The 23887-nt window shown below is 41.1% G+C and overlaps 1 protein-coding gene across 3 annotated transcripts; it reads left to right on the top strand.

Moving 5' to 3' along the window:
• The first annotated feature begins 196 nt into the window (after positions 1 to 196).
• Positions 197 to 22830, top strand: LOC129818636 (ARF GTPase-activating protein GIT2-like). Of its 3 annotated transcripts, XM_055874726.1 has the most exons (21): positions 197 to 468; positions 2889 to 3022; positions 3573 to 3685; positions 3888 to 3993; positions 4131 to 4217; positions 4348 to 4478; positions 4788 to 4882; positions 4971 to 5016; positions 5635 to 5686; positions 5769 to 5841; positions 6850 to 6947; positions 7083 to 7194; positions 7321 to 7475; positions 11297 to 11449; positions 11954 to 12163; positions 12380 to 12469; positions 13239 to 13321; positions 13487 to 13651; positions 13959 to 14147; positions 20239 to 20302; positions 20586 to 22830. In XM_055874726.1, the coding sequence occupies exons 1-21, from the start codon at positions 408 to 410 to the stop codon at positions 20793 to 20795; spliced, it is 2427 nt and encodes an 808-aa protein (XP_055730701.1). In that variant the 5' UTR covers positions 197 to 407; the 3' UTR covers positions 20796 to 22830. The 3 variants fall into 3 exon arrangements, with proteins under 3 accessions (XP_055730701.1, XP_055730699.1, XP_055730700.1); XM_055874724.1 differs by lacking the exon at positions 13959 to 14147 and having other exon boundaries at positions 198 to 468; XM_055874725.1 differs by lacking the exons at positions 12380 to 12469; positions 13959 to 14147 and having other exon boundaries at positions 199 to 468.
• The last annotated feature ends 1057 nt before the right edge of the window (positions 22831 to 23887 follow it).

Below are 23887 nucleotides of genomic sequence, written 5' to 3' on the forward strand. Positions count from 1 at the left end.
AGATATAGCCAGGCCTACAATTAGCTTCAATGTACCACCATCTCCATTGTAGTCAATGTGAACATTTGACAAATATAATAGGCTATAATCACGCGGTGTATCAAAATAAATTAGTAGTACCACAATTTGAGGTAAACATATATATCATTTTGGTGTTTGCGTTTTCAATGACAACCCAGATGCCTCTCGCTTTCTGTTGTTGACGTCAGATAACGGGAGGGATCTTGGAGAGGGGATCTTGATGATAATGAGATAGCTAGACAGTTAGCATTTTCCCTTATCAAATTCTCTGACCTCGTCGTTGTAGCTACAGTAGATACTAGCATAGTGTGTCTCATGAGTTTCCGTTGAATCGGATAGTTTAAAGGGCTTTCTCTATACAACCAGCTAGTTTGCGCGCTAAAGGGATGTCAAAGCGTCTGCGCAATAACAGAGACTGTCAGGTCTGCGCTGATTGTAGCGCCCCGGGTAAGTTAAACGATGGCTGGCCAGCCTTATGAATTTAGCAAGCAAGTTAGCTATCTTATGCTAGCAATTGTATTTCATGGAATGATAACCCAAGCCCTTTTATTCTTTGTTTGCTTGATTTTCACTTTCAATGGGATTCACATTCTTGAAACGTTAGTTCCAGCAATGCATAGCGTTGCTTGCAACTAGCTACATACTTGCTGCTATGACAATGATATCTACGTTAACAAAGAAGAATGGGGAAGTCAGCTACAGTAACCGCAGCTGTTTGTTGCTAGCTAGCAGCTCTCAACTTTGTTATTGTTCCTAGCTAACTGGTTAGCTTATGGCTAGCTAGACTTTACAAGAGTCTTTCTTTTTTGTTTTAGCTTGCAAGCTAACGTTAGTTGGGGTATATCTCGTTTGTATTGTGTAAAAGTAAAGTAGTTAGCTATGACATTTGTAACTAGGGAGTTGCTGTCTGGCTGAAATCATTAAAAAAAAGTATGCATGAAGAATGATTTGTACACTCAACTTGGTTTCAGAGCATTTCGTTTTATTATGTACGTAAATCCGTTTTTGGTATGATATGTTAAGTTTCGTATGGTATGTATTAATTTGTGAATGTCTTTCAGTTTCACCTATTTTGTATGATATGTTATATATTACAATCCGTATTATATGTTATGCCTTTTCAAACATAATATGTTGGGCTCCGGAGTAGCGCAGCGGTCTAACATGCTGACCAGACCGGACACGTCCCGTGCGCGAGCGTCGCAAAATAAATGTAGAAATCCATGTTGTTCAATTATTGCACCCACACTGCTTTGCGCCGCCAACGAGCGTCTGCGACACCAAGGGCTAACACGGAACCCAAACCGGCTGCGCATGTGCGCTATCGTGCATAAATGTATTTTACCCCCCCACACCAAACGCGATCACAACAAGCAGGTTAAAATATCAAAACAAACTCTGAACCAATTACATTCATTTGGGGACAGGTCGAAAAGCATTAAACATGTATGGCAATTTAGCTAGTTAGCTTGCACTTAGCTAGTTAGCTTAAATTATATGGTGATCGCATCTAAACTTTCATTGTATTACCACTACTACTGGCAAAACAGTTCTTCTTTTGATCACCCGCGTGGGTATAACCAATGAGGAGATGGCACGTGGGTACCTGCTTCTATAAACCAATGAGGAGATAGGAGAGGCAGGACTTGCAGCGCGATCTGTGTCAGAAATAGGAATGAGTTCTATTTTAGCCCTTGCGTCGCAGACACTCGCAAGCAGTGTGGGTGCAATAATTGAATAACATGGATTTCTAAATTTATTTGGTGGCGCACGCGATGTGTCCGGTCTGGTCAGCATGTAAAATAGATGTCGTTCCTATTTGACGCAGATCGCGCTGCAAGTCCTGCCTCTCCCATCTCCTCATTGGTTTATAGAAGCAGGAACCCACGTGCCATCTCCTCATTGGTTTATAGAAGCAGGTGCCCACGTGCCATCTCCTCATTGGTTATACCTACGTGGGTGATAGAAAGACGAACTGTTTTGCCGGTAGTCGTGGTAATACAATGAAAGTTTAGATGCGATCACCATATAATTTAAATGATGAAAAAGCCTGGAAGGAGGAGAGATGACTAGAAACGATTCGGTTGGCCGTTTTATGTGTGCATGAATTGTCGGAGTAGAGATCCTTGTGCATTTCAGGTAAAATAACAACTCAATGTTTATATATCTCAGTGCAAGACGCATCACTACAGTCCCTGGTTCTAATCCAGGCTGTATCACATCCGGCCGTGATTGGGCTGCACACAATTTGCCCAGCGTCAGCCAGGGTATGGCCGTCAGTGTAAATAAGATTTTGTTCTTAACTGACTTTCCTAATTAAATAAAAAATATGAAATTGCTAAAGTTTTATGTAACAGATTTGCAAACATAAAATATGTTACGAATTTGCAAAACGTATGATATGTTAGAAATTTGCTAAACGTATATATGCTAGGAATTCTAGCTAGGTTGCTAACGTTAGCGAGCTAGGGATTAGGGTTAAGTTTAGGAGTTAGATTAATGGTTTAGGTAACATGCTAAATAGTTGAAAGTAGCTAATTAGCTAAAATGCTAAAGTTGTCCCAGATGCGATTCGAACTTGCAACCTTTGGGTTGCTAGATGTTCGTGTTATACATCCACCCTGACCAACCAACATACTTAGATTTTTGCCTTAAGTAACCATCTGTTTTATGTAACTATACCAAATGTAACATATCATACTAAATTGAATGTCTCGGATTTACGTACAGAATGAAATGCTCTGAGAACAGGCTGGTGCACTGGATGCATGACTCTTTTAGTAGTATGGTGTTTGTGTGTGGACTTGGAGCCTTTGTGGTAATATTGAGTCTAATCTTGTGTGTGTGTGTGTGTGTGTGTTTTCCAGGCCCATGTTGGGGCTCAGTGAACAGGGGTGTGCTGGTCTGTGATGAGTGCTGCAGCATCCACCGGGGTCTGGGCCGACACAGTTCCCAAGTCCGGCACCTGACCCATACACCATGGCCCCCCTCCCAGCTACAGGTGAGCACAAATTCACACAGCAGTACTGACACAAGAACAGACAGTGGTGTAAAGTAATTTGGTAGTACTTTAAAGTAATTTTACTTAAGTTGTTCTTTTGGGTATGTGTACTTTACTATATTATATTTTTGACACATTTTAATTCACTACATTCCTTAAGATAATGCACATTTTAATCCAAACATTTTCCTTGATACCCTAAAGTACTTGTTACATTTTGAATGCTTAGCAGGACAGAAAATGGTCCAATTCACTCACTATCATGAGAACGTCCCTGGTCATTGCTACTGCCTCTGATCTGGCAGACTCACTAAACACACATGCTTCGTTTGTAAATTATGTCTGAGTGTTGGAGTGTGCCCCTGGTTTGCCGTCTAGTTTGCTTCATAAAAGTTTATTTTACTCAAGTAGAATTTTACGGGGTGACTTTCACTTTTACTTGAGTCATTTTCTATTGTGGTATCTTTACTTTTACCATCGGAGAACAGTCGACTTCTTCAAATGTTGTTTTTCCTCTACAAATTGGTTTTATTGTTTGCTTCCTTTATAGATGGTTCAGACATTGTACAGCAATGGGTCCAACTCCATCTGGGAGCACTGCCTTCTGGATCCCTCATCTATCTCGAGTGGGAAACGCAAGGCCAACCCCCAGGACAGAGCCCAGTGAGTGGAACACATTTCAAACTTTTTGTTGAAGGTTAAACAATGGAACTTTCAACAATGTCATGACAAAGCATAAGCATCTAGTCTCGCCATGATCTATCACCATCAGTGTGGGACTCTCTGTTGTATTAAAGTGCCATTGGGGTGAGGTTTGTCTGGACAGTCTCAGAGGTTTCTAAGTGTGTGTCTGTTCCCTTTCCAGTCCCCATAAAACGGAGTTCATCAAGGCCAAATATCAGATGCTGGCTTATGTCCATCGGATGCCCTGTCGAGAGGATGACAGTGTCACTACGAAGGACCTCAGTAAGGTGAGAAATTGCCGCCAGAACATCCCCTGGATTGCAAGCTTCGTTGCCATTGAGCTCATTCATTTGCCAATTTATCAACAAAAAATAATAATATTTAACTGTTAGCTAACCAAACCTCTCTTTGGTGTTGCCTCTAGCAACTCCACTCCAGTGTTCGGACTGGGAACCTGGAGACGTGCCTAAGACTGTTGTCTTTGGGAGCCCAGGCCAACTTCTTCCACCCGGTATGTAAAAAATTGCCTGAAATGTATCAATGCATAATAGAATGATAATGAGCCTGCACATTATTACACCAGTGTCCACACAGTGTCCAGTGTCTTATTGTGTTGGGGTGGTGGCCTGTTTGTCCTTCAGGAAAAAGGAAACACTCCGCTGCATGTAGCAGCTAAGGCAGGCCAGGTGTCGCAGGCAGAGTTGCTGGCTGTGTATGGGGCGGATCCCGATGCCCTAGACATGGGGGGTAAGACCCCTATTGACTACGCAAGGTAATGCAGTCTTCATACTCTTTTAAACTGCATGGGAGCAATCCATTACCCCTGATGGTTGCACAACTCTTTCACAGAGAACGGTTTATGAGGCTGCCTAGTACTAAAGTTTATTAGAAGAATCTACATGATTACAGATGTGTCAACTCACTGAATAAATTACAACTTTACCACCCTTGGCTTTATTGTAGAGCGGTCTTAAAAATAAATAGTGCTATTGTTGGCATTTACAGTAAACAGAAATTGACCTCACCGCCACTAATATTGATGTGGAGAAGACTCATGACCTTTTATTTCTGTTCCGCTCAGACAAGCAGGGCATCAGGAGCTGGCAGACAGACTGGTAGAGATCCAGTATGAACTCACTGACTGCCTGGCATTTTACCTCTGTGGGAGAAGGCCAGGTAAGAGTGCAGGGTTATAGGGAGATGGTGATTCATTGATGAATTGAACAATGATGTTTGTTCTAATCTGACTGTGTTTGCCTACTAGATCATAGAAACGGACAGCACTTCATAATTCCACAAATGGCTGACAGGTAAGAACTGAACCCAACACCATTGCTTGCTTATGGAGTTATAGAATTCTGTTCAGGCATCTTTGTGACATTTTACAAAAACCTCTTCTCAAAGTCTGATAAGCCAAAATGAAATGCATCTGTGTGTATCCATCCAATGGATTAGTAACTGAGGTTAAAACATGATTCCTTTATCACACCATTGTTTATCTCCCTTTGCTTTCTTATATTGATGGAAAAGAAATGTGTAAGTATGTCAACTGTTGGCTATAATTTATTGTCTTGCATTTGCTATATAAACTGATGAGATATATATATATATATATATATATAACAGCACCAGTCAAAAGTTGGTTGGTTGAGAGAATGCCAAGAGTGTGCAAAGCTGTCATCAAGGCAAAGGGTGGCTACTTTGAAGAATCTCAAATATATTTTGATTTGTTTAACACTTCTTTGGTTACTACATACGATTCCATGTGTGTTATTTCATAGTTTTGATATCTTCACTATTATTCTACAATGTATAAAATACAAAAAATTAAGAAAAACACTTGAATGAGTAGGTGTGTCCAAATTGTTGACTGGTAGTGTGTGTGTGTAATTTATATATTATTTTTTATTTATTATTTTTGTCCACAGCAGTCTGGATTTGTCAGAATTTGCAAAAGCTGCAAAGAAAAAACTCCAGTCTGTAAGTGAAATTAACTTTTTGTTTTATTATGGTCCTTTTAGACATACCAGTGATGTGATTTTACTGTGGCTTGTGATTTCAGCTCACTAACCATCAGTTTGAAGAGCTTGCCATGGATGTTTATGATGAAGTGGACAGAAGAGAAACTGATGCAGGTGAACAGATACCGTGACATTTGACTGTTTGTAGTAGGATCGTTCTTGAATTGCGGTGGCATTTGGTGGCCCTTGCCTATTCAACCATAAAAAAAAAACACTTCATAATGACAAATAGTTACACATCACATGTTTGTTTATTTTGAACTGTTTATCAAGGATAAAACATAATGCAAGTATTTTTTCACTGGGTTGTTTTATTTAAAGTACTTAGGGTAAGCCAATTGGTTGTCGCAGTAGTGACGTGGAGTTATAATGACATGTTTTGGGGATTTAGAGATCTATTATTTTGAATGCTAAAAGGTGAACAGAAGTAGTTAATATATTGTATATTTTAATAAAAAATGGGTAATGTCTGTCCCTCAGTTTTATGTCATTGGTGTTACTGTCTTGAAAATCACTCATTAAAGATCTACAAGGACCTTGAGCATTCCCTCCAGCGGCAAACTGTTATCGGGGGAGGGGTCTATATTAAAGAAAATTATTAGCTAATCACACTATCTTTTATTATGTTGTACATTTGAGGATTCTGTTGATACTTTGGTGTGTCTGAGTCCAAAGTGTCACTCGGTGTTACTCAGTTTGAATGAAGAGAAATAACAATGTGAGCAAAATTATTAATGGTATCATTTAGTGAAGGGACCTTAGATTTGGGCATCTGTGGCCTCCATTTTAAGAAAACGTTCAATAACCTAAAATGTCTCATTGGCATTATCATCGTTAGTGTTACTAGCTCCTACTGGTGGCACAATGTTATTTAAAGTAATTAAGCTGCCATATCAGTTGATTTTGAATGGAAAGACATACCCAAATACATTTAAATGATTTTTTTTAATTTTTTTTATGTCATGCCCAAATGCCACTGCAATTCAAGACTGACCCAGTAGGTTTAGCAGAAATTGTGATTGCTTATAAGTGTTTGATAAAGGTATCACTGGGTGTGTTTAATAGATTATTATTAACATGAAACAAATGATGTATATTTATGGTTCGTCTTTGCTGTATCAGTGTGGCTGGTGACTCAGAACCACGGTACTCTGGTAACAGACACAACTGTGGTGCCTTTCCTCCCTGTCAACCCTGAGTACTCATCCACCAGAAACCAGGCAAGTCAACTAAAAATGTATTTCAATGTTATGTCAAATTGGTGGGTCTCTTTCCCAAGCCTTTAGGTGAGTTTTATGCATTGAAGAGTCTAAACTTCCAGAACAGCTGCTTCATAATGTTGTCTTGTTTTGCAGGGCCGGCAGAAGCTAGCGAGGTTCAACGCACGTGAATTTGCAACACTCGTCATTGATATATTAACTGACGCCAAACGTCGGCAACGGGGGAACTCCTGTAAAAGTCCCAGAGGTATAGTACAGTAATCTGAAGCTACTTTACTTACATTTGGCACTTTAGAACAAAGCTCATTACTGTACCCACCATGGCATGGTTGTTGCGTGGTCCACTCCCCTGACCGTTGCTCTCTCTCCTCAGAGGACATAGAGCTCATCCTGAAGGGAATCAACAGCCGTCATGGGAGTGATAACCAGGATAATGAAGACCAGCCAGATTATGACAGTGTGGCGTCTGATGAAGATTCAGAGCGGGAACCAGCCTCTGGGAAGAATGGGAAAGATGGCAGGACCAAGGTAACACCATATTTGTCATTTTTTTAGTTTAGGTTTTCATTTTCATTAACATAGTTTTGGCATAGCCATTATGTGAAACTGACACCATTTTAACTACCTTGCAGATATGAAACAGAGATATTATCATTCAAAAAATATCAAATTCAGTTTGTTACAAAACCAATGTAAGATGTTTTAAAAATGGGTTCTATTTGCATAATTCATATAATTCACCAATACATTGCTTGGTAGTCTAATAAATATTTATAATAGTTGTAAATCACAGCTTGTACGTTGTTTGCTGTCTTCAGCCGTTCGGATGAAAGTAAACTAGCCAGGGCAATTATCACAAGTCATAACGTGGCTAGCTTATCTATTTAGCGCTGTATTTATTTGGCAAGCTAAAAACACAGAGCCTCGTAGCTAGCAAGTTGGAGGGATGGGATGTCATGTCATACAAGTCGGTGAGTGGCAGCTTCGGTGGCTAGCTACAAGTTGCTGGTGTCATTTGGTTAGCTTGCATGTGACTCGCTTTGCTGAACTTGAATGACTGTTATCCACAGTTAGTGCATATCCCTTAGTTGTGTTATGAATTTTATGTATAATAACTAAATGATGTATACATTTTAAAGTAATAATAGGACTATATCTAACAGAATGCTACCCTGTCTCTGTATAATGATGGAGAATGTTTGTCCATAAGAAAAGAGGAACTGTGGCAGACAACTTGTGACCTCTGTGGAACTGATAACAGGGAAGGAAGTCTCCCCACCCAGGGAGGGAGAAACCTTGGGCTTGTAGTAGATTGTATAACAGGTGGCAGGCAATGTATCAGTAGGAGAAGACTTGTGAACTATATTGTCATTGTCTGAGAGGAGGAGGGACATTTATGACGAAATGAGAGGTATATAAACCAATGTACAGGAAATGATAAGCAGAGCTCTCGTAAATAAACGTTGCTGACTATTGTAGGCTGACCTCTGTCTGTTTCATTTCAACAAGAATCTTACAAATTCTTGGTAACAGACCGAGTAGTTCAATTGAAGTTCAGTTTATGAACATTGAGAACATAATTCTCTTAACAAGTTGTCAATCAAATGTATTGGGAATGTTTGTTTTTTTGATAGTGGGTGCGGGACCTATGTGTGCACGCCCTTTTATATTTTTGGGGCATAATACTAAAGATGTAATTTAACTGTAAAAAAGTAGGCTATAATACCTTTTAATGTGACATGAACACCACCCGGCATGATGTTTTCATCAAATCACTTCAAAAAGTAGGCTCCCTGCGCATGTTCGATCCACTCCATAAGGATTCCAGCATCTAAAACAATGCACTATGCACCCGCCATTCACCTTAAAAAACCAAAAGTCTAATGATGTTTGTCAATTGTCACTAGGTACACTTGTAGCCTATAATGATTGATTGATTGCGTACACTACTGTCCGAACACGTCATGGTTCCAGCTAGTCATCTCTGCCTACTCAGGCTACTTTCACCCCATATCATTTCTGACATTTGGTAGGCTATTTGTTAGCCAACTTTTCTATAATTAGACAAGCCTATATGCAGCTTCTCTTCTGTTTTTACTTGTTACTCTAGAAGACAAAAAAAATGAATTATAGAATGCATCAAAAATAATAATAATTAGCCTAATCTAGTTGTCATCAGTAAAGTTCTCTTCCATTTCTGCTCTGAGCGAGGATGTGTAGGGACCGGGGAGAAAATACATTAGCCTAACTAAATCAGCGAAAAGATTTTCCCTGCAAAACTTTCAAATTACATGAGTTGGACCAGTTTCAAGGATATGAAAAGCTGTGAAAATGATCCAACATGGATCTGATACATTTAAGTTAGACTTGGATGCATATTTTATGTGGTTGAAATAGGCTATTGTCTCCTTTTATTTCGCTGACAAAGACTGCATGTTTGCACGGTCCCTAACTGCGCATTTTCAGTATCTCAAGATGCTGAATGAAAACATATTCCTCCACTTCTATTCCTGAGACAATTTTAAATTTGGTGTATAGTTTCACTGCAAGAAATACTATGCTGAACAAAAATATAAACGCAACATGCAACAATTTCAAAGATTTTACTGAGTTACAGTTCATATAAGGAAATCTGTCGATTTACAAAAAAAAAAAAATTAAACTTTTAATAAAATGCATTTAAAAAAAAAAAAGGTAGGGGTGTGGATCAGAAAACCAGTCAATATCTGGTGTGACCACCATTTGCCTCATGCAGCGCAACATCTCCTCATAAAGTTGATTGTGGAATGTTGTCCCACTCCTCTTCAATGGCTGTGTGAAGTTGCTGAATATTGGCAAGAACTGGAACATGCTGTCGTACACGTCGATCCAGAGCATCCCAAACATGCTCAATGGGTGACATGTCTGGTGAGAACGCAGGCCATGGAACAACTGGAACATTTTCAGCTTCCAGGATTGTGTACAGATCCTTGCGGCGTGGGGGCGTTCATTATCATGCTGAAACATGAGGAGATTGCAGCGGATAAATTACACGACAATGGGCCTCAGGATCTCGTCACGTTATCTCTGCATTCAAATTTCCATCGATAAAATGCAATTATGTTCATTGTCGGTAGCTTATACCTGCCCATACCATAACCCCACTGTTCTCTGTTCACAACATTGACATCAGCAAACCCGCATGCCCACACGACGCCATTCACTTGGTCTGCAGTTGTGAGGCCGGTTGAACGTACTGCCAATTTCTCTAAAACGACGGAAGCGGTTTATATCAGAGAAATTAACATTAAATTCTCTGGCAACAGCTCTGGTGGACATTCTGGCAGTTGGCATTCCAATTGCACGCTCCCTCAACTTGAGACATCTGTGGCATTGTGTTGTGTGACAACTGCACATTTTAGAGTGGCCTTTTATTGTCCCCACCATAAGGTGGTGTAATGATCATGCTGTTTAATCAGCTTCTTGATATGCCACACTTTTCAGGTGGATGTATTAGGAGAAATGCTCACTAACAGGGATATAAATAAAGGTGTGCACACAAGTTGAGAGAACTAAGCTTTTTGTGCATCTGGGAATTTCTAGGATCTTTTATTTCAGCTCGTGAAACATTGGACCAACGCTTTACATGTTGCGTGTTCAGTATATTGTTTATACGTGTTATATTTTTGTTCAGTATATATTACACTACAGTTAGTGTCCATATTTTCAGTAACTACAGTAGGGGGAATTACATTTGTATTTTTAGTTCAAAGGAGCTGTCGCACCCTGCAACCCTACTTCCTTCGTCAGCCAGGGCGAGTAGGCTACTATTCCTAATCGTATCAGTGCAATTTGGACTGCCAGGACCACATGCTGAAAAAGTTTGAGACGGTTTATCCCTCACTAGATTTTAGCTAATTCGTTGTTGATGTGTATACAGTAGCCGACTGAGGGAGAGAGAGCCTACCTTTTTTTGGTTGTTTGTTCGGTAGAACTGTAAAGTTCTCCAAAGTAGGATAACTCCCATGGTATTTACATACTGTATTTAACGAAACCCATTAAGGTATATTTTGTGGCTTTTGCAATTGCTTTTTAATGATCTTAAGTCGAGCTGTTGCTGCTCCCTGTAGTGTAAACACACAGTCCAGTTCAAAGTGAATAGCACACCTTTTGTTCAGGCCTACTGAACTCCAAACATTCGATGAATGTACGTAAACATGAAAGGCAGCATATCTATGTGATCACTTGTCTCAAAATGAGAAAAATCTGTCGTAGTCTTCCTCAGGGTGTGTATGAACAGATTGTAATGTAATGGTGCTACATCTGCGTCTTTTAAAATCTCCATCCCACCATGCTTCCCCATCCTTCAGAGCTCAGAGTCGTCGGACTTGTCTGATGGCCCAATCACGTTACATGAGTTCATGGAGGTGAAGAGCGCCCTCACGGCCTCCGAGACCAAGATACAGCAGCTGCTCAAGGTCAACTGTCACCTGAGTGAGGAGCTCCAGTTGATGCAGAGCAAGGTACGTTTCTGACTTTGGCATTATAACAACCCACCGATCCCACAGTAAGTCTAGTAGCTTTCTGCTGATTCAGATGTTTGCAGACCCACAAGAACTGCTCCCTTGTTGTGTTGGTCCTTCTCATGTTTCTTATGTTGTCAGTGCAAATAGGTATTTGGGTAATTGGTTGAACACATTCAGATTGTAATCCAAACATGACAGGAACGTTTAGCTCATTCAAGGAAGCAGCTGGTTTGTTGTTTTCTCATGATAAGTTGAGAACAATAGTCTGGGAGTGTCCTTCGTGACCAGACCAGGGCTATTTACAGAAAAGGAAGTGAAAACACAGTGGAAGTGCAGCTGCCTGGTCATGGAGAGTCTGGATAGAGAGATTTTTCTCCATCCAAACCTGCACTGATATACTCACATCCTCCATGGTATAATCACCCTAGGTTTCACACACAGGCCTTTTTTTAGGCTATTACACAGAAATAAAGCTGTTGTTCTGAACTCTGTCCCCTCTAGCTGAACTCCCTGCAGACTGAGAAGTCCTCCCTGAGATGGCAGACACCCGGTGGCCAGCAGCACCCCCAGGACCTCTCCGGCCGCCCCCCTCTCCCCGGAGGCCGCCCCATGTCCATGTATGAGACGGGCTCGGCCATGAGGCAGTATCCCCACAGGGGCGAGCCTCCCCGCCGTGACGACAGCCTCACCGTCCAGCCCCTCCCTACAAACGTAAGTTCAGAGGTCACACCGCTCCCTCCTGGACTGTTTTATGCCGTTCACTGTGGACAGTTGCCTTCAGAGTTTTTGGTTTGTGGTAATTATTTTTAAGCATATTTGGTTTGGTTTGTGGCAATTCAGTTTTTGTTTGTGCATTTATCCCCGCCCCCTCCTCCTGTAGGATACAGTCAACTCCCTTTATGTAAACTTGGTTTGAACCCTTTCTAGATTGGGAGGGGTCCTTTGGGGAACGCCTCGTCTTCCCTCCCTACCTTCCCCTCCTCCCTGTCCTGGTCGCGGGACGAGCGAGCTCGAAGGGTTAAGTACCGAATCTTCCCTCTGAGAGGATGGGGGCAGCTGCCCCAGGGAAGGGGTGCTATCCCCTCTGCCTTTCCACTTCCTCTCCTCCTGTACCATCTCCTCATACTCTATCCTTCAACTGCTGCTGTACCTCACTGCCTCTCCTCTCCGCATGGTATGGCTGGCTGCATGCACCACTTTGCTGCTGCTGTTCTTCACTAACCCTTATTCCCCCAGCCAGCACTGCCGTGTCGAATACCTGAAGAAACTCTCTGGTTTTCGAAATGCCAGAGCTATACATGGGTGTCTGTGTGTTTTCAAAGGCCCCGAAACACGACATGTACACTGTGGCGTTTCCATACATCCTGTCAGAAGGCTACAGGGTTGTTGATGCAGACAAGGAATACAGAATGTCATGGTTCATTGTAGTGTGAACAGTGTTTACCAGCCATAGGGGGTGGACAGCCATCTGTACTGAAGCCCTTACCCATACCACAGGAATCTTGATCTCATTGACTGCTTAATGCCACACAGAGCTGGTCCCTGGTTCAAACGTACTACCTCGTTTTCCTCTCTGCTTTGAAACCAGTTGAGGTCTGGTTTAATATGAAATGGCTTTTTATAGGTTCAGAGAGCATGATTCTGATCCGTCTGCTTTATCAAGCACGTTCAGACTGTGGTAACGTTTGTGCGGCTGTTCAAATGCTCTCTCACCAGATTCAAAGGTTGTCTGCAAACTAAACTAAGAGACAAGCATCATCTTACTTGATCATTCATCCCATTGTAGGGTTGTAGCCTGGAGGGACAGAGCCACATGCTGGAGAGTGACTATGACAACACACCAAACCACACAGGACTGGAGGAGTCTGGGTAGGACTTTTGATTTAAAACGTTATAGTAGAAAAATATTGTATATTTCTGACTTCTGTATGTAAAATGTGGAAACATTTTAGCAGTCGCTCATATACAAAGTGATCCACAAGTGAGGGAGTGCCTAACCGTAGAACCTCTCCTCTCCCCATGCAATATGGGCAGGAACAGCAGTTGGCTCGGGGATAGCAGTACAGCAGAGCAGGGGGAGGATGAGACTGAGGCTGACTCCACCCTGCCCTGCACAGAGGACGTCATCTGTAAGACGGAGCAGATCACCAAGAATATTCAGGAGCTGCTGAGGGCCGCGCAGGAGAACAAACGTGAGAGGTAAGGTCAGGGGAACACAGAAAACTCCAATCAGCAGTTAGAGAAAAGGTCTCTTGACTTAAAGGTTTGTGTGAAACTTGCCCTATCGGTTCTAAATACGGGAAATGGTGCTGCTCATATATTGTTCCTTCACCTGTCCATCTTTCAACCTTCAGTAATTGTGATATTCAGAGGACGTATCCTGATTTTTTTTTTCTTTCTGTTCTTCTCCTGAGTTCTGTTTTAACTGTCCTGTATTCCCACTCTGTCCTCCCCTTCCTGTCCTTGTGTCTTCCTGTCTGACTTTCTTCCTCACGGTGTGGGCTAGCTCCAGGCCAGGAAATCTAGGCCGCTTCTCTGGCTTGCTGCCCTGCTGTGAGGGGGCCGGCTGCGGACGGCTTGTCTCTACTGCCTGCTCTGACAGGGCTGCCCAGGGCTGTCTATCTACCCTGCTGCCCTGTTCTGAGAGTGCTGAGGGGGCCACTGCTTCCTCTCTCCAGGCCCCCCCTGGCTCCTGGTACTCTGGCCTCGGTCCCTGTCTCCCAGGCACTATCACGTCTCCTCTGTCTGTGTGCTGAGGGGCGGGGGCGTGTGTCAAACGCAGCTGGCAGGAAACAAAGAGGACGATGTCTCAGATTCCCCTTTGGAATGCCAGATACAGTGCATTCGGAAAGTATTCAGACCCCTTCCCTTTTTCCACATTTTGATACGTTACAGCCTTATTCTAAAATGTGTCAAATAAAGCATTTTCCTCATCAATCTACACACAATATCCCATAATGACAAAGTGAAAACATTGGAAAAAATATTTTTGCACATTTATTACAAATAAAAAACAGATACCTTATTTACATACGTATTCAGACCCTTCGCTATGAGACTCGAAATTGGGCTCAGGGTCATCCTGTTTCCATTGATCATCCTTGAGATGTTTTTACAAATCATTGGAGTCCACCTGTGGTAAATTCAATTGATTGTAGAATTTTAAAAATGAGCTGGCGCACACCCAGAAAAATCATTTTATGTGAATGTGCTGACTAACGGCGAATAAAAATAGTCGCACACTCCATATATCAACTCCGTCATTTATTGGGTAAATCACAAACGTTTCGGCATCACTGTGCCTTCTTCATGGTCTTTATTTTTATAATTTAAAATTCAATTGATTGGACATGATTTGGAAAGGCACTCAACTGTCTGTATAAGGTCCCACAGTTGACAGCGCATGTCAGAGCAAAAACCAAGCCATGAGGTTGAAGGAATTGTCCGTAGAGCTCCGAGACAGGATTGTGTCGAGACACAGATCTGGGGAAGGGTACCAAAACAGCATTGAAGGTCCCCAAGAGTAGCGTGGCCTCCATCATTCTTAAATGGAAGAAGTTTGGAACCACCAAGACTCTTCCTAGAGCTGGCCGTACGGCCAAACTGAGCAATGGGGGGGGGGGGGCCTTGGTCAGGGAGGTGACCAAGAACCGATGGTCACTCTGACAGAACTCCAAAGTTCCTCTTTGGAGATGGGAGAACCTTCCAGAAGAACAACCATCTCTGCAGCACTCCACCAATCAGGTATTTATGGTAGAGTCCCCGGACGGAAGCCACTCTTCAGTAAAAGGCACACGATAGGCTGCTTTAATTTTGCCAAAAGGTATCTAAGACTATCAGACTATGAGAAACAAGATTCTCTGGCCTGATTAAACTAAGATTGAACTCTTTGGCCTGATTGCCAAGCGTCACGTCTGGTGGAAACCTGGCACCATCCCTATCGTGAAGCATGATGGAGGCAGCATTATGCTGTGGGGATGTTTTCAGCTGCAGGGACTGGGAGACTAGTCAGGATCCAGGGAAAGATGAACAGAGCAAAGTACAGAGATCCTTGATGAAAACCTGCTCTAGAGTGCTCAGGACCTCAGACTGGGGGCGAAGGTTCACCTTCCAACAGGACAACAACCCTAAGCTCACAGCCAAGACAATGCAAGAGTGGCTTCGGGACAAGTCTCTGAATGACCTTGTGGCCCAGCCAGAGCCCGGACTTGAAGCCTATCGGACATCTCTGGAGAGACCTGAAAATGGCTGTGCAGTGACGCTCCCCATCCAACCTGACAGAACTTGAGAGGATCTGCAGAGAAGAATGGGAAAACTCCCCAGATACAGTTGTGCCAAGCTTGTATCGTCATACCCAGGAAACCTTGAGGCTGTAATCGCTGCCAAATGTGCTTCAACAAAGTACTGAGTAAAGGGTGAATAATTACAGTACCCGTCAAAAGTTTGAACACACCTACTCATTCAAGGGTTTTTCTTTTCTTTTTTACTATTTTCTACATTGTAGAATAATAATGAAGACATCAACTATGAAATAACAGTTATGGAATCATGTAGTAACCAAAAAAGTGTTTAGCAAATCAAAATATATTTTGTAATTTAGATTCTTAGTAGCCACTCTTTGCCTTGATGACAGGTTTGCACACTCTCTTGGCATTCTTTCAACCAGCTTTACCTGGAATGCTTAACCAACAGTCTTGAAGAAGTTCCCACATATGCTGAGCACTTGTTGGCTGAGCACTTTTCCTTCACTCTGCAGGCCAACTCATCCCAAACCATCTCAATTTGGTTGAGGTCAGGTGATTGTGGAGGCCAGGTCATCTGATACAGCATCCCATCACTCTCCTTCTTGGCCAAATAGCCCTTACACAGCCTGGAGGTGTGTTGGGTCATTGTCCTGTTGAAAAACAAATGATAGTCCCACAAAGCGCAAACCAGATGGGATGGTGTATTGCTGCAGAATGCTGTGGTAGCCATGCTGGTTAAGTATGCCTTGAATTCTAAATAAATCACAGTGTCACCAGCAATGCACCATCACACCACCTCCTCCATGCGTCACGGTGGGAACCACACATGTGGAGATCATCCATTCACCTACTCTGCGTCTTACAAAGACGAGGTGGTTGGAACCAAAAATCTCACATTTGGATTCATCAGACCAAAGGACAGATTTCCACCGGTCTAATGTCCATTGCTTGTGTTTCTTGGCCTAAGCAAGTCTCTTCTTCTTATTGGTGTCCTTTTAGTAGTGGTTTCTTTGCAGCAATTCGACCATGAAGGCCTGATTCACGCATTCTCCTCTGAACAGTTGATGTTGAGATGTGTCTGTTACTTGAACTCTGTAGCATTTATTTGGCCTGAAATTTCTGAGTCTGGTAACTCTAATGAACTTATGCTACGCAGCAGAGGTAACTTTGGGTCTTCCTTTTCTGTGGCGGTCCTCATGAGAGCCAGTTTCATCATAGCGCTTGATGTTTTTTGCGACTGCGCTTCAAACGTTCAAAGTTCTTGAAATGTTCTGGATTGACTAACCTTCATGTCTTAAAGTAATGATGGACTGTCATTTATCTTTGCTTATTTGAGCCGTTCTAGGCATAATCTGCACTTGGTCTTTTAGCCTTATTTGGTATCTTCTGTATACCACCCTACCTTGTCACAACACAGCTGATTTGGCTCAAACCCATTAAGAATGAAAGAAATTCCTCAAATTAGCTTTTAACAAGCCACACCTGTTAATTGAAATGCATTCCAGGTTACTACCTCATCAAGCTGGTTGAGAGAATGCCAAGAGTGTGCAAAGCTGTCATCAAGGCAAAGGGTGGCTACTTTGAATCTGAATCTGAAATATAAAATATAATTTGATTTAACACTTTCTTGGTAGTACATGATTCCATGTGTTATTTAATAGTTTTGATGTCTTCAGTATTATTCTACAGTGTAAAAATAAAAACCCTGGAATGATTTGATGTGTCCAAACTTTTGACTGGTATATAAATGTGATATTTCAGTTTTTTATATATTTTTATAAATTTGCTCAAATTAGTAAAAACCTCTTTTTGCTTTGTCATTATGGGGTATTGTGTGTGTGTGTGGATTGGGGGGGGGGGGGGGCAATTTAATGAATTATGGAATAAGGCTGTAACGTAACACAATGTGGAAAAAGTCAAGGGGTCTGAATACTTTCTGAATGCACTGTACAGGCCTATGGGGCTTTTACATGTCAACACACAGGCAATTCTTGATTCTTATATTTTAGTCTGTGTTTGGGGTGGGGGTTCTGTTTTTATTAAATACACTGGCTATTCATTCAGTGTTTTTACAATCCACTTGAATTCAAACTGTTGTCTTTAACACAAACCCTCACGATTGGCCCCCGTTTGACTAAAGCTGTGTCGTATTTGCTTAGCTTTTTCACTTGTGTGCCAAACCCCCACTCCAGATGGTGACCACAGAACACTGGTGAAGAATTTCACCCTGCCAATTTGTATGCATCCTCAGTCTACTGGGTTATAACGGAGACATTGTTATTGATTGAAATGGTGGAAAGTTATGATGCATTCCGTAATCTGATTTCTAAGCCATGTGTTGGTTTCAAACAATGATTCATTGTTGATGATATTTTCAGGGCGTAACGGACTCTACTACATTATATAGTCTACGGGGGAAAATATTTGGGTACATCTTCCCATTCTAAATGAACCTATAGGGTAACTTAATTACTTTAAATCATTTATACCATTATGATAACATTGTGCCACCAGTAGGAGTAGTAACATCATTGATGGTAACAGCAATGAGAAGTTTTTTTGTAAATAATTTTTAAAGGATTGATGACCTTCCATTTCAGAAAATCCCAATTTACCAAAGTGATATGATTTATCAATTTGCTCACAATGTTATTTCCCTTCCTTTAAATTGACTAACACTAATGGACATTTTGGGTTTAGACACACCAAACGATCATTGGAATCCTCAAATTTAGACTGACTAAAAGGGTGTGTTTAGCTAATAATTTTCATTAATATAGATCCCTCCCTCTAACAGTTTGCCGCTGGAGAGAGAATGCTCAAGGTCCTTGTATAACTTTGTAATCTGTGATTTAAGGCAATAACACCAATGACAGTAAACTGAAAGACACATTGTATTAGTAAAAAAAATCTGTATTTTAATAGCCGTTGATTTTTATTGATCTATACAATATATTAAATACTTTTGTTCACTAGCATCCAATACTTTTGTTGTCTAGCATCCAAAATAGATCTCTAAATACACCAAAACATGTCATAATTAGGTTTGGGCGGTATCCAGATATAATTTCATATACCGTCCTCTCATCCCGTTATTTACGGTATTACTGGCTTAGTACACAAGGGGGTGGCAAAAAAAAAACTTTGGGAGTCTTACCAGAATGCCAACAGATATAGCACAGGTAATAGTGATTTTCTATGGATGCATGCTGCAGAATGCTGTGGTAGCCATACTGGTTAAGTGTGCCTTGAATTCTAAATAAATCACTTACAGTTTCACCAACAAAGCACCTCCTCCATGCTTCATGGTGGGAACCACACATGCGGAGATCATCTGACAAATCATACAAATTAGAAACATGATGTCCATGCATCATCTTTGCAAAAAAATACGCTTTTTTTCATTATAAGCTCATATACTTGCCGAATAGCGTTGCACTTCTGTTGTCTTCTGAAAATGAAGCTATTGTCCTGCGAATGTTTTTGCACTAATCTATTTTCTGAGAAGTAAAACTATACTTTCATGTCCTTGATCATTCTATTGACGCAAAAAAATCACTTGACTTTCAATATAAAACGCTACCCATGTCATTACACATCTGGACTCACCTGCTCCCTTTTTCTCCCATTGTGCCATTTTACAAACAAACACGTGACTCGCTCAACTGTTCTGGGGAACTACGGTAAGCTTCATAATATGTGACGGGTGAAATGAAGAACGCAATCTGCTGAATCTCCTAACTCATTGCACACGTTGACTGCAGGTATTTACTTAAAAGTAGCTACAAATATTACAATTTATAGAAAAACTTTAAATAGTTTCACCGGTATTTACATGATTGAATAATCATCTCGTGGCCAACTTCCAAATACCCCGGTGTATACGGTATACCGCCCAAGCCCAAGTCACTATACTTCTACACATCAGCAACCTGCTAGCCCCTATTACTTTCTACAATACTGGGGGCTGACACCGCCTGGGATCGAACCCGGGTCTGTAGTGACGCCTCAAACATTGTGATGCAGTGCCTCAGACCGCTGTGCCAGTCGGGAGGCCTCTTTATTAAATAAGTTAAATAAAACAGAAAACATATTAGTCATGTTTTTGTCATTTTAAAAGTGTTTTTACAGGGTGCCAAAGTCAAGGGACAGCATTTACCACCACAATTCAAGAATTACCCATACAGTACCGGTGTTCAATTACCTCAAATGGAGCACGTGGTTGCTATTAATGAAGACACTTCAGTATATTCTATTTTGTCTGCTCCACAGTGGACATAACCAGGGCTGCTCATTCTCTCACTTGTCCACTAATAAACCTCCACCAGGACATGGCTTGCTGATTTTGTTCTTTAAGAAGTGTCTTTATGTAGTACGGGGATCAATGGCTTTGCGAGCTTCTGGAAACATTCCTAAGTATTCAACATATTTGTTTAACAGTCTTATTGAGAGAGAGAAACTGGGCCAGAGTTTTCTACTAACACCTATGTTGGAAAAAGGATCACTCGATTATTTGATGTTTTCTTCCTCCTCCCCCCTCAGCTTTGTACCATGCTCAGAAAGGATCCATGTGGCTGTGAGAGAGATGGCCATCCTGTTTCCAAAGGTAAGCTGGGATGACCTCTAACTGAGACACTCCTCCCTTGTATGCAAGAGCCAGAGGGTTGTTTGTTTGGTAAACATGAATGGGAAATGAATGTCCTGCATCTTAGCTCAGCTGGTGTTCTGTTGTTAGATGTTGCACTCTTTTCTTCAGGGTGGTGAGAAATGTTTATGCAATCACACACACAATGCCAGTAAATCCACTCCTTACACTGCAGTGTTAATAGGACCGTTAATGGCCTATGTTTTACCAACAGTACCTCCTGCCTCCTCTCTCCTTTACTCAGAGGCCATGCTCAGACACAGTGCGAGGGTCTCTGCGGCTGCTCACCTCTAGTGCCAGCCGGCTCCATGGGGAGTGCCAGAAGGCCACGCCCCACAACCCTTGCCCCTCCGACATGCAGCTGGTCACGCAGCAGGTCATCCAGTGTGCCTATGACATTGCCAAGGCTGCCAAGCAACTCGTCACTGTGACAACCAAAGAAAACAGCAACTGATTTTTTTTTTAACCCAAGGACTAACATCCCTCTTAGATATTTGATCATATATATATTATCAGTACTAATTTCAAGTTAGTGTTTATCAGTGTTACAATTGTTATTTGTATGCCACCATTTTATTTAAAGTACTCAATTCGTCTTAGTAAATTTTCTAGTGAAGAATGTTTACAGAAAGTGTACCTTGCAAAATGTGGGTCACCCATGGGATTTGTCATCAGTTTGTCTGTTAGGCAGGTCATCATACTCTAGCAGTATGAGTACATCTATCTGGGATTACCTCAAAAGGAAACATTCAAGTTACTAAACAGTTTTGCAACATTACACATTTTAACCAGCCTTGGATCAATTTCAGGTGACTGAACATTTGTGGTTGCTGGGAGTGCTTGTTCTTGGTGCTCTCTGCTATGCAACAAGGACAGTTGGCTGTCGAAAGCTTTCAAACAGTTCGCTTTTAACTTCTTATTCAAGGCTAAACACATTGGGATCTTGAACATAGTCAGATCCATAATTATTGGCACCCTTGATAATGATGAACAAAAAAATACAAAAATAAATACATCTGACCATAGCACTGCCTGGAGTTTGATAAACGGCATTGGCACTTGGATTGGAACTAGTGCCATTGTCAGATGACATACAAATAGAGCTCTTTGGCCACCAGTGGTGGGTTTGGTGTTCATGAACTTTACCAAGTAGCAGGACATTTTAACCAAAAACCTGGTTGCCAATGCCAGGAGGCTCACACTTGGCTGCAAGTGGATCTTCCAGCAAGACAATAACCCCAAGCACTAATGAAAATCCATGAGGAAATTGTTAATTGACCACAAAATCAACATTTTCCAATGGCCATCTCATTCTCCAGACTTGAACACCAGTGGTTTAAATTGAAGAGGGCACTCCATAAGAGCACGAGGAATGGTCTAAGATCCCTCCCAACGTGTTCTCCAATCTCATAATACAGTTTAGCAAAAGGCTCAGTGTCTATCCTCACAAGGGGAGGGCGATAGACTATTGAAAACAGGGGTGCCAATAATTTTGACCTATTTTATTATTTTTGAGCCACCAATATAGCTCAGTATTTGTATTTATTTGATACAGTATTTTTTTGCTGATCTTTATCAAGGGTGCCAATAATTATGGGCCTGATTGAAACTTAGTGGAATACTGAGCCATGATGCTTCCATTACAACGTTTTCCTCAAGGTATTTTCCATGAATGCCATTTTTATGTTTCATGCCAAAGCCATAAAGGTGAGGACAACGGCCAAGTCAATTTTCCATTGTTTAGTTTCTTTTTGTAGTTGTTTGAGTTCAAAAGGTATAGCCAAACCTCCAATGTAGCCATACCTCACACGCATGCCCAATATCAATTTTGTTTTAGTGTAGTGTGTATTTTAAGACGTTTATCCCAAAGGGATACTCAAAACAGCCAACCCAAAATCTATAATTTGTTTTGTAAAAAAGATAAAAGTATAAAAATGTACAAACCATCTATTCTTAATTCATACAACCCTTCTCTATATTCTATGTATGAATACAATCTCACACTTGACAAATTGTCAACATTTTATTTTCTTAAAATGTTTAACAGTTAAAGTTCCCTCCTATATATTCTGTGCTGTTTTAAGGCATGCAAGTTTTCATATTGGTGATGTCTTTTATACAGCATTTGGATTTCAATATATCCACAGGCAATCAGATGTGCTTGTGATCTCTCTCACTCTCTGTGTGTGTGTGTGTGTGTGCTAAACCCAGCCTATGTGTGTGTGTCCCATGATTTACATTGTCTTTATTGTGCTGCTAGTGGTAAAACATGTGCATCTAATAGGGTTTTAAGATGTGTTAAAAGCATTTGTCCTTTTTATATGTATTATGGGCCATACAGTCATGTGGGGGTCATGTATTGTCCAGGGATGTGGGAGTGAGGATCAATTGTGTGCCATTGCATGTTATGAGCCAGACAACAGTAATACAGTTACTTACATTGTAAAGAACTGCCTTTTTAAAGTAATAAACTTGAATTTATAACTCGACTATTAGTTTGTTTTATATTACTCAATCTATAAATAATGAATAGGCCTACCTCAACTATTAGGCTACAGTTCTGTTCTTTCATATATCCTTCCAATTTTCATGTTCCATTTTTTTTTCTTTATTGATAATTTTATCAAAGAGTAATGTTTTGTACAGTAGCGTTGCCCACTGAATAAATCACAGGTGTGTTCCGTGTCTAAACGTGACATGCCATTCGCGTATTTCATTCAAACATGTTATTATTATTTTTTAAACTCTTGAATGAACGTAAAGTGAGAAGCACTCCCACGCCAACTTGGTGCGCCTTGCCAAAGTATACAGTTCTGTTCCCTTGCACAGTGAACACAGAAGAAAGCAATTGATATCATTCAGGTTAGTCGTATTATTTCAAAAAACGATGGCACTATTAATGGATAACCAATTCGGAAAGCTTCCAGCCGACAACGCAGTGAATACAAAGTTGTTTCTGGAGTCAGTGGCATATCTTCCACCTTTTTTTGGTGAGTAGACCACCTGCCTATCCTAGGTCTTCATGAAATTGTAGTCGCTCAAGCTGTCTCACCTTCAACGATACCTTTGTCTAGAAAATATCGTCGCTTCAATCTCTTTCTGTCTCACTATCCATGGTTGTCTTAACGACATTTTGAAATAAACTAAACTTACATTGTTATTTAGTTTTAACAAAACACAGGTTTGATATGCCACGTTCATGTCATGTCGGAATTTCTGACTTGTTAACCTACTCGGAAGAGTTAGATCGAGTTATGTATATAAACCTTGGATTGCTGATGCTATGTAATGGCCAATAAGAGGGTTTGAAGCCACCGGCCGGCCATATTGGCACTCCTCAGAAAAGCAGTCTTCCATAGGAATGAATGGAGCTCTACAGTATTTCATTTAAATGTTTAATGTAGGCTATTAAGGCTATTAGTAACATTAGAACTTTATATAAGTTATACTTTAAGAAAAAACGTTTTGTTTAGTTCACATATAAAAGTATGCATTAAGGTGTCTGTAGTAGAATACATGTGGCAAAAACAAATGTAGACATGAATA

Source organism: Salvelinus fontinalis, chromosome 21 (genome assembly GCF_029448725.1).
Source record: "Salvelinus fontinalis isolate EN_2023a chromosome 21, ASM2944872v1, whole genome shotgun sequence".
NCBI classification, from domain to species: Eukaryota; Metazoa; Chordata; class Actinopteri; order Salmoniformes; family Salmonidae; genus Salvelinus; species Salvelinus fontinalis.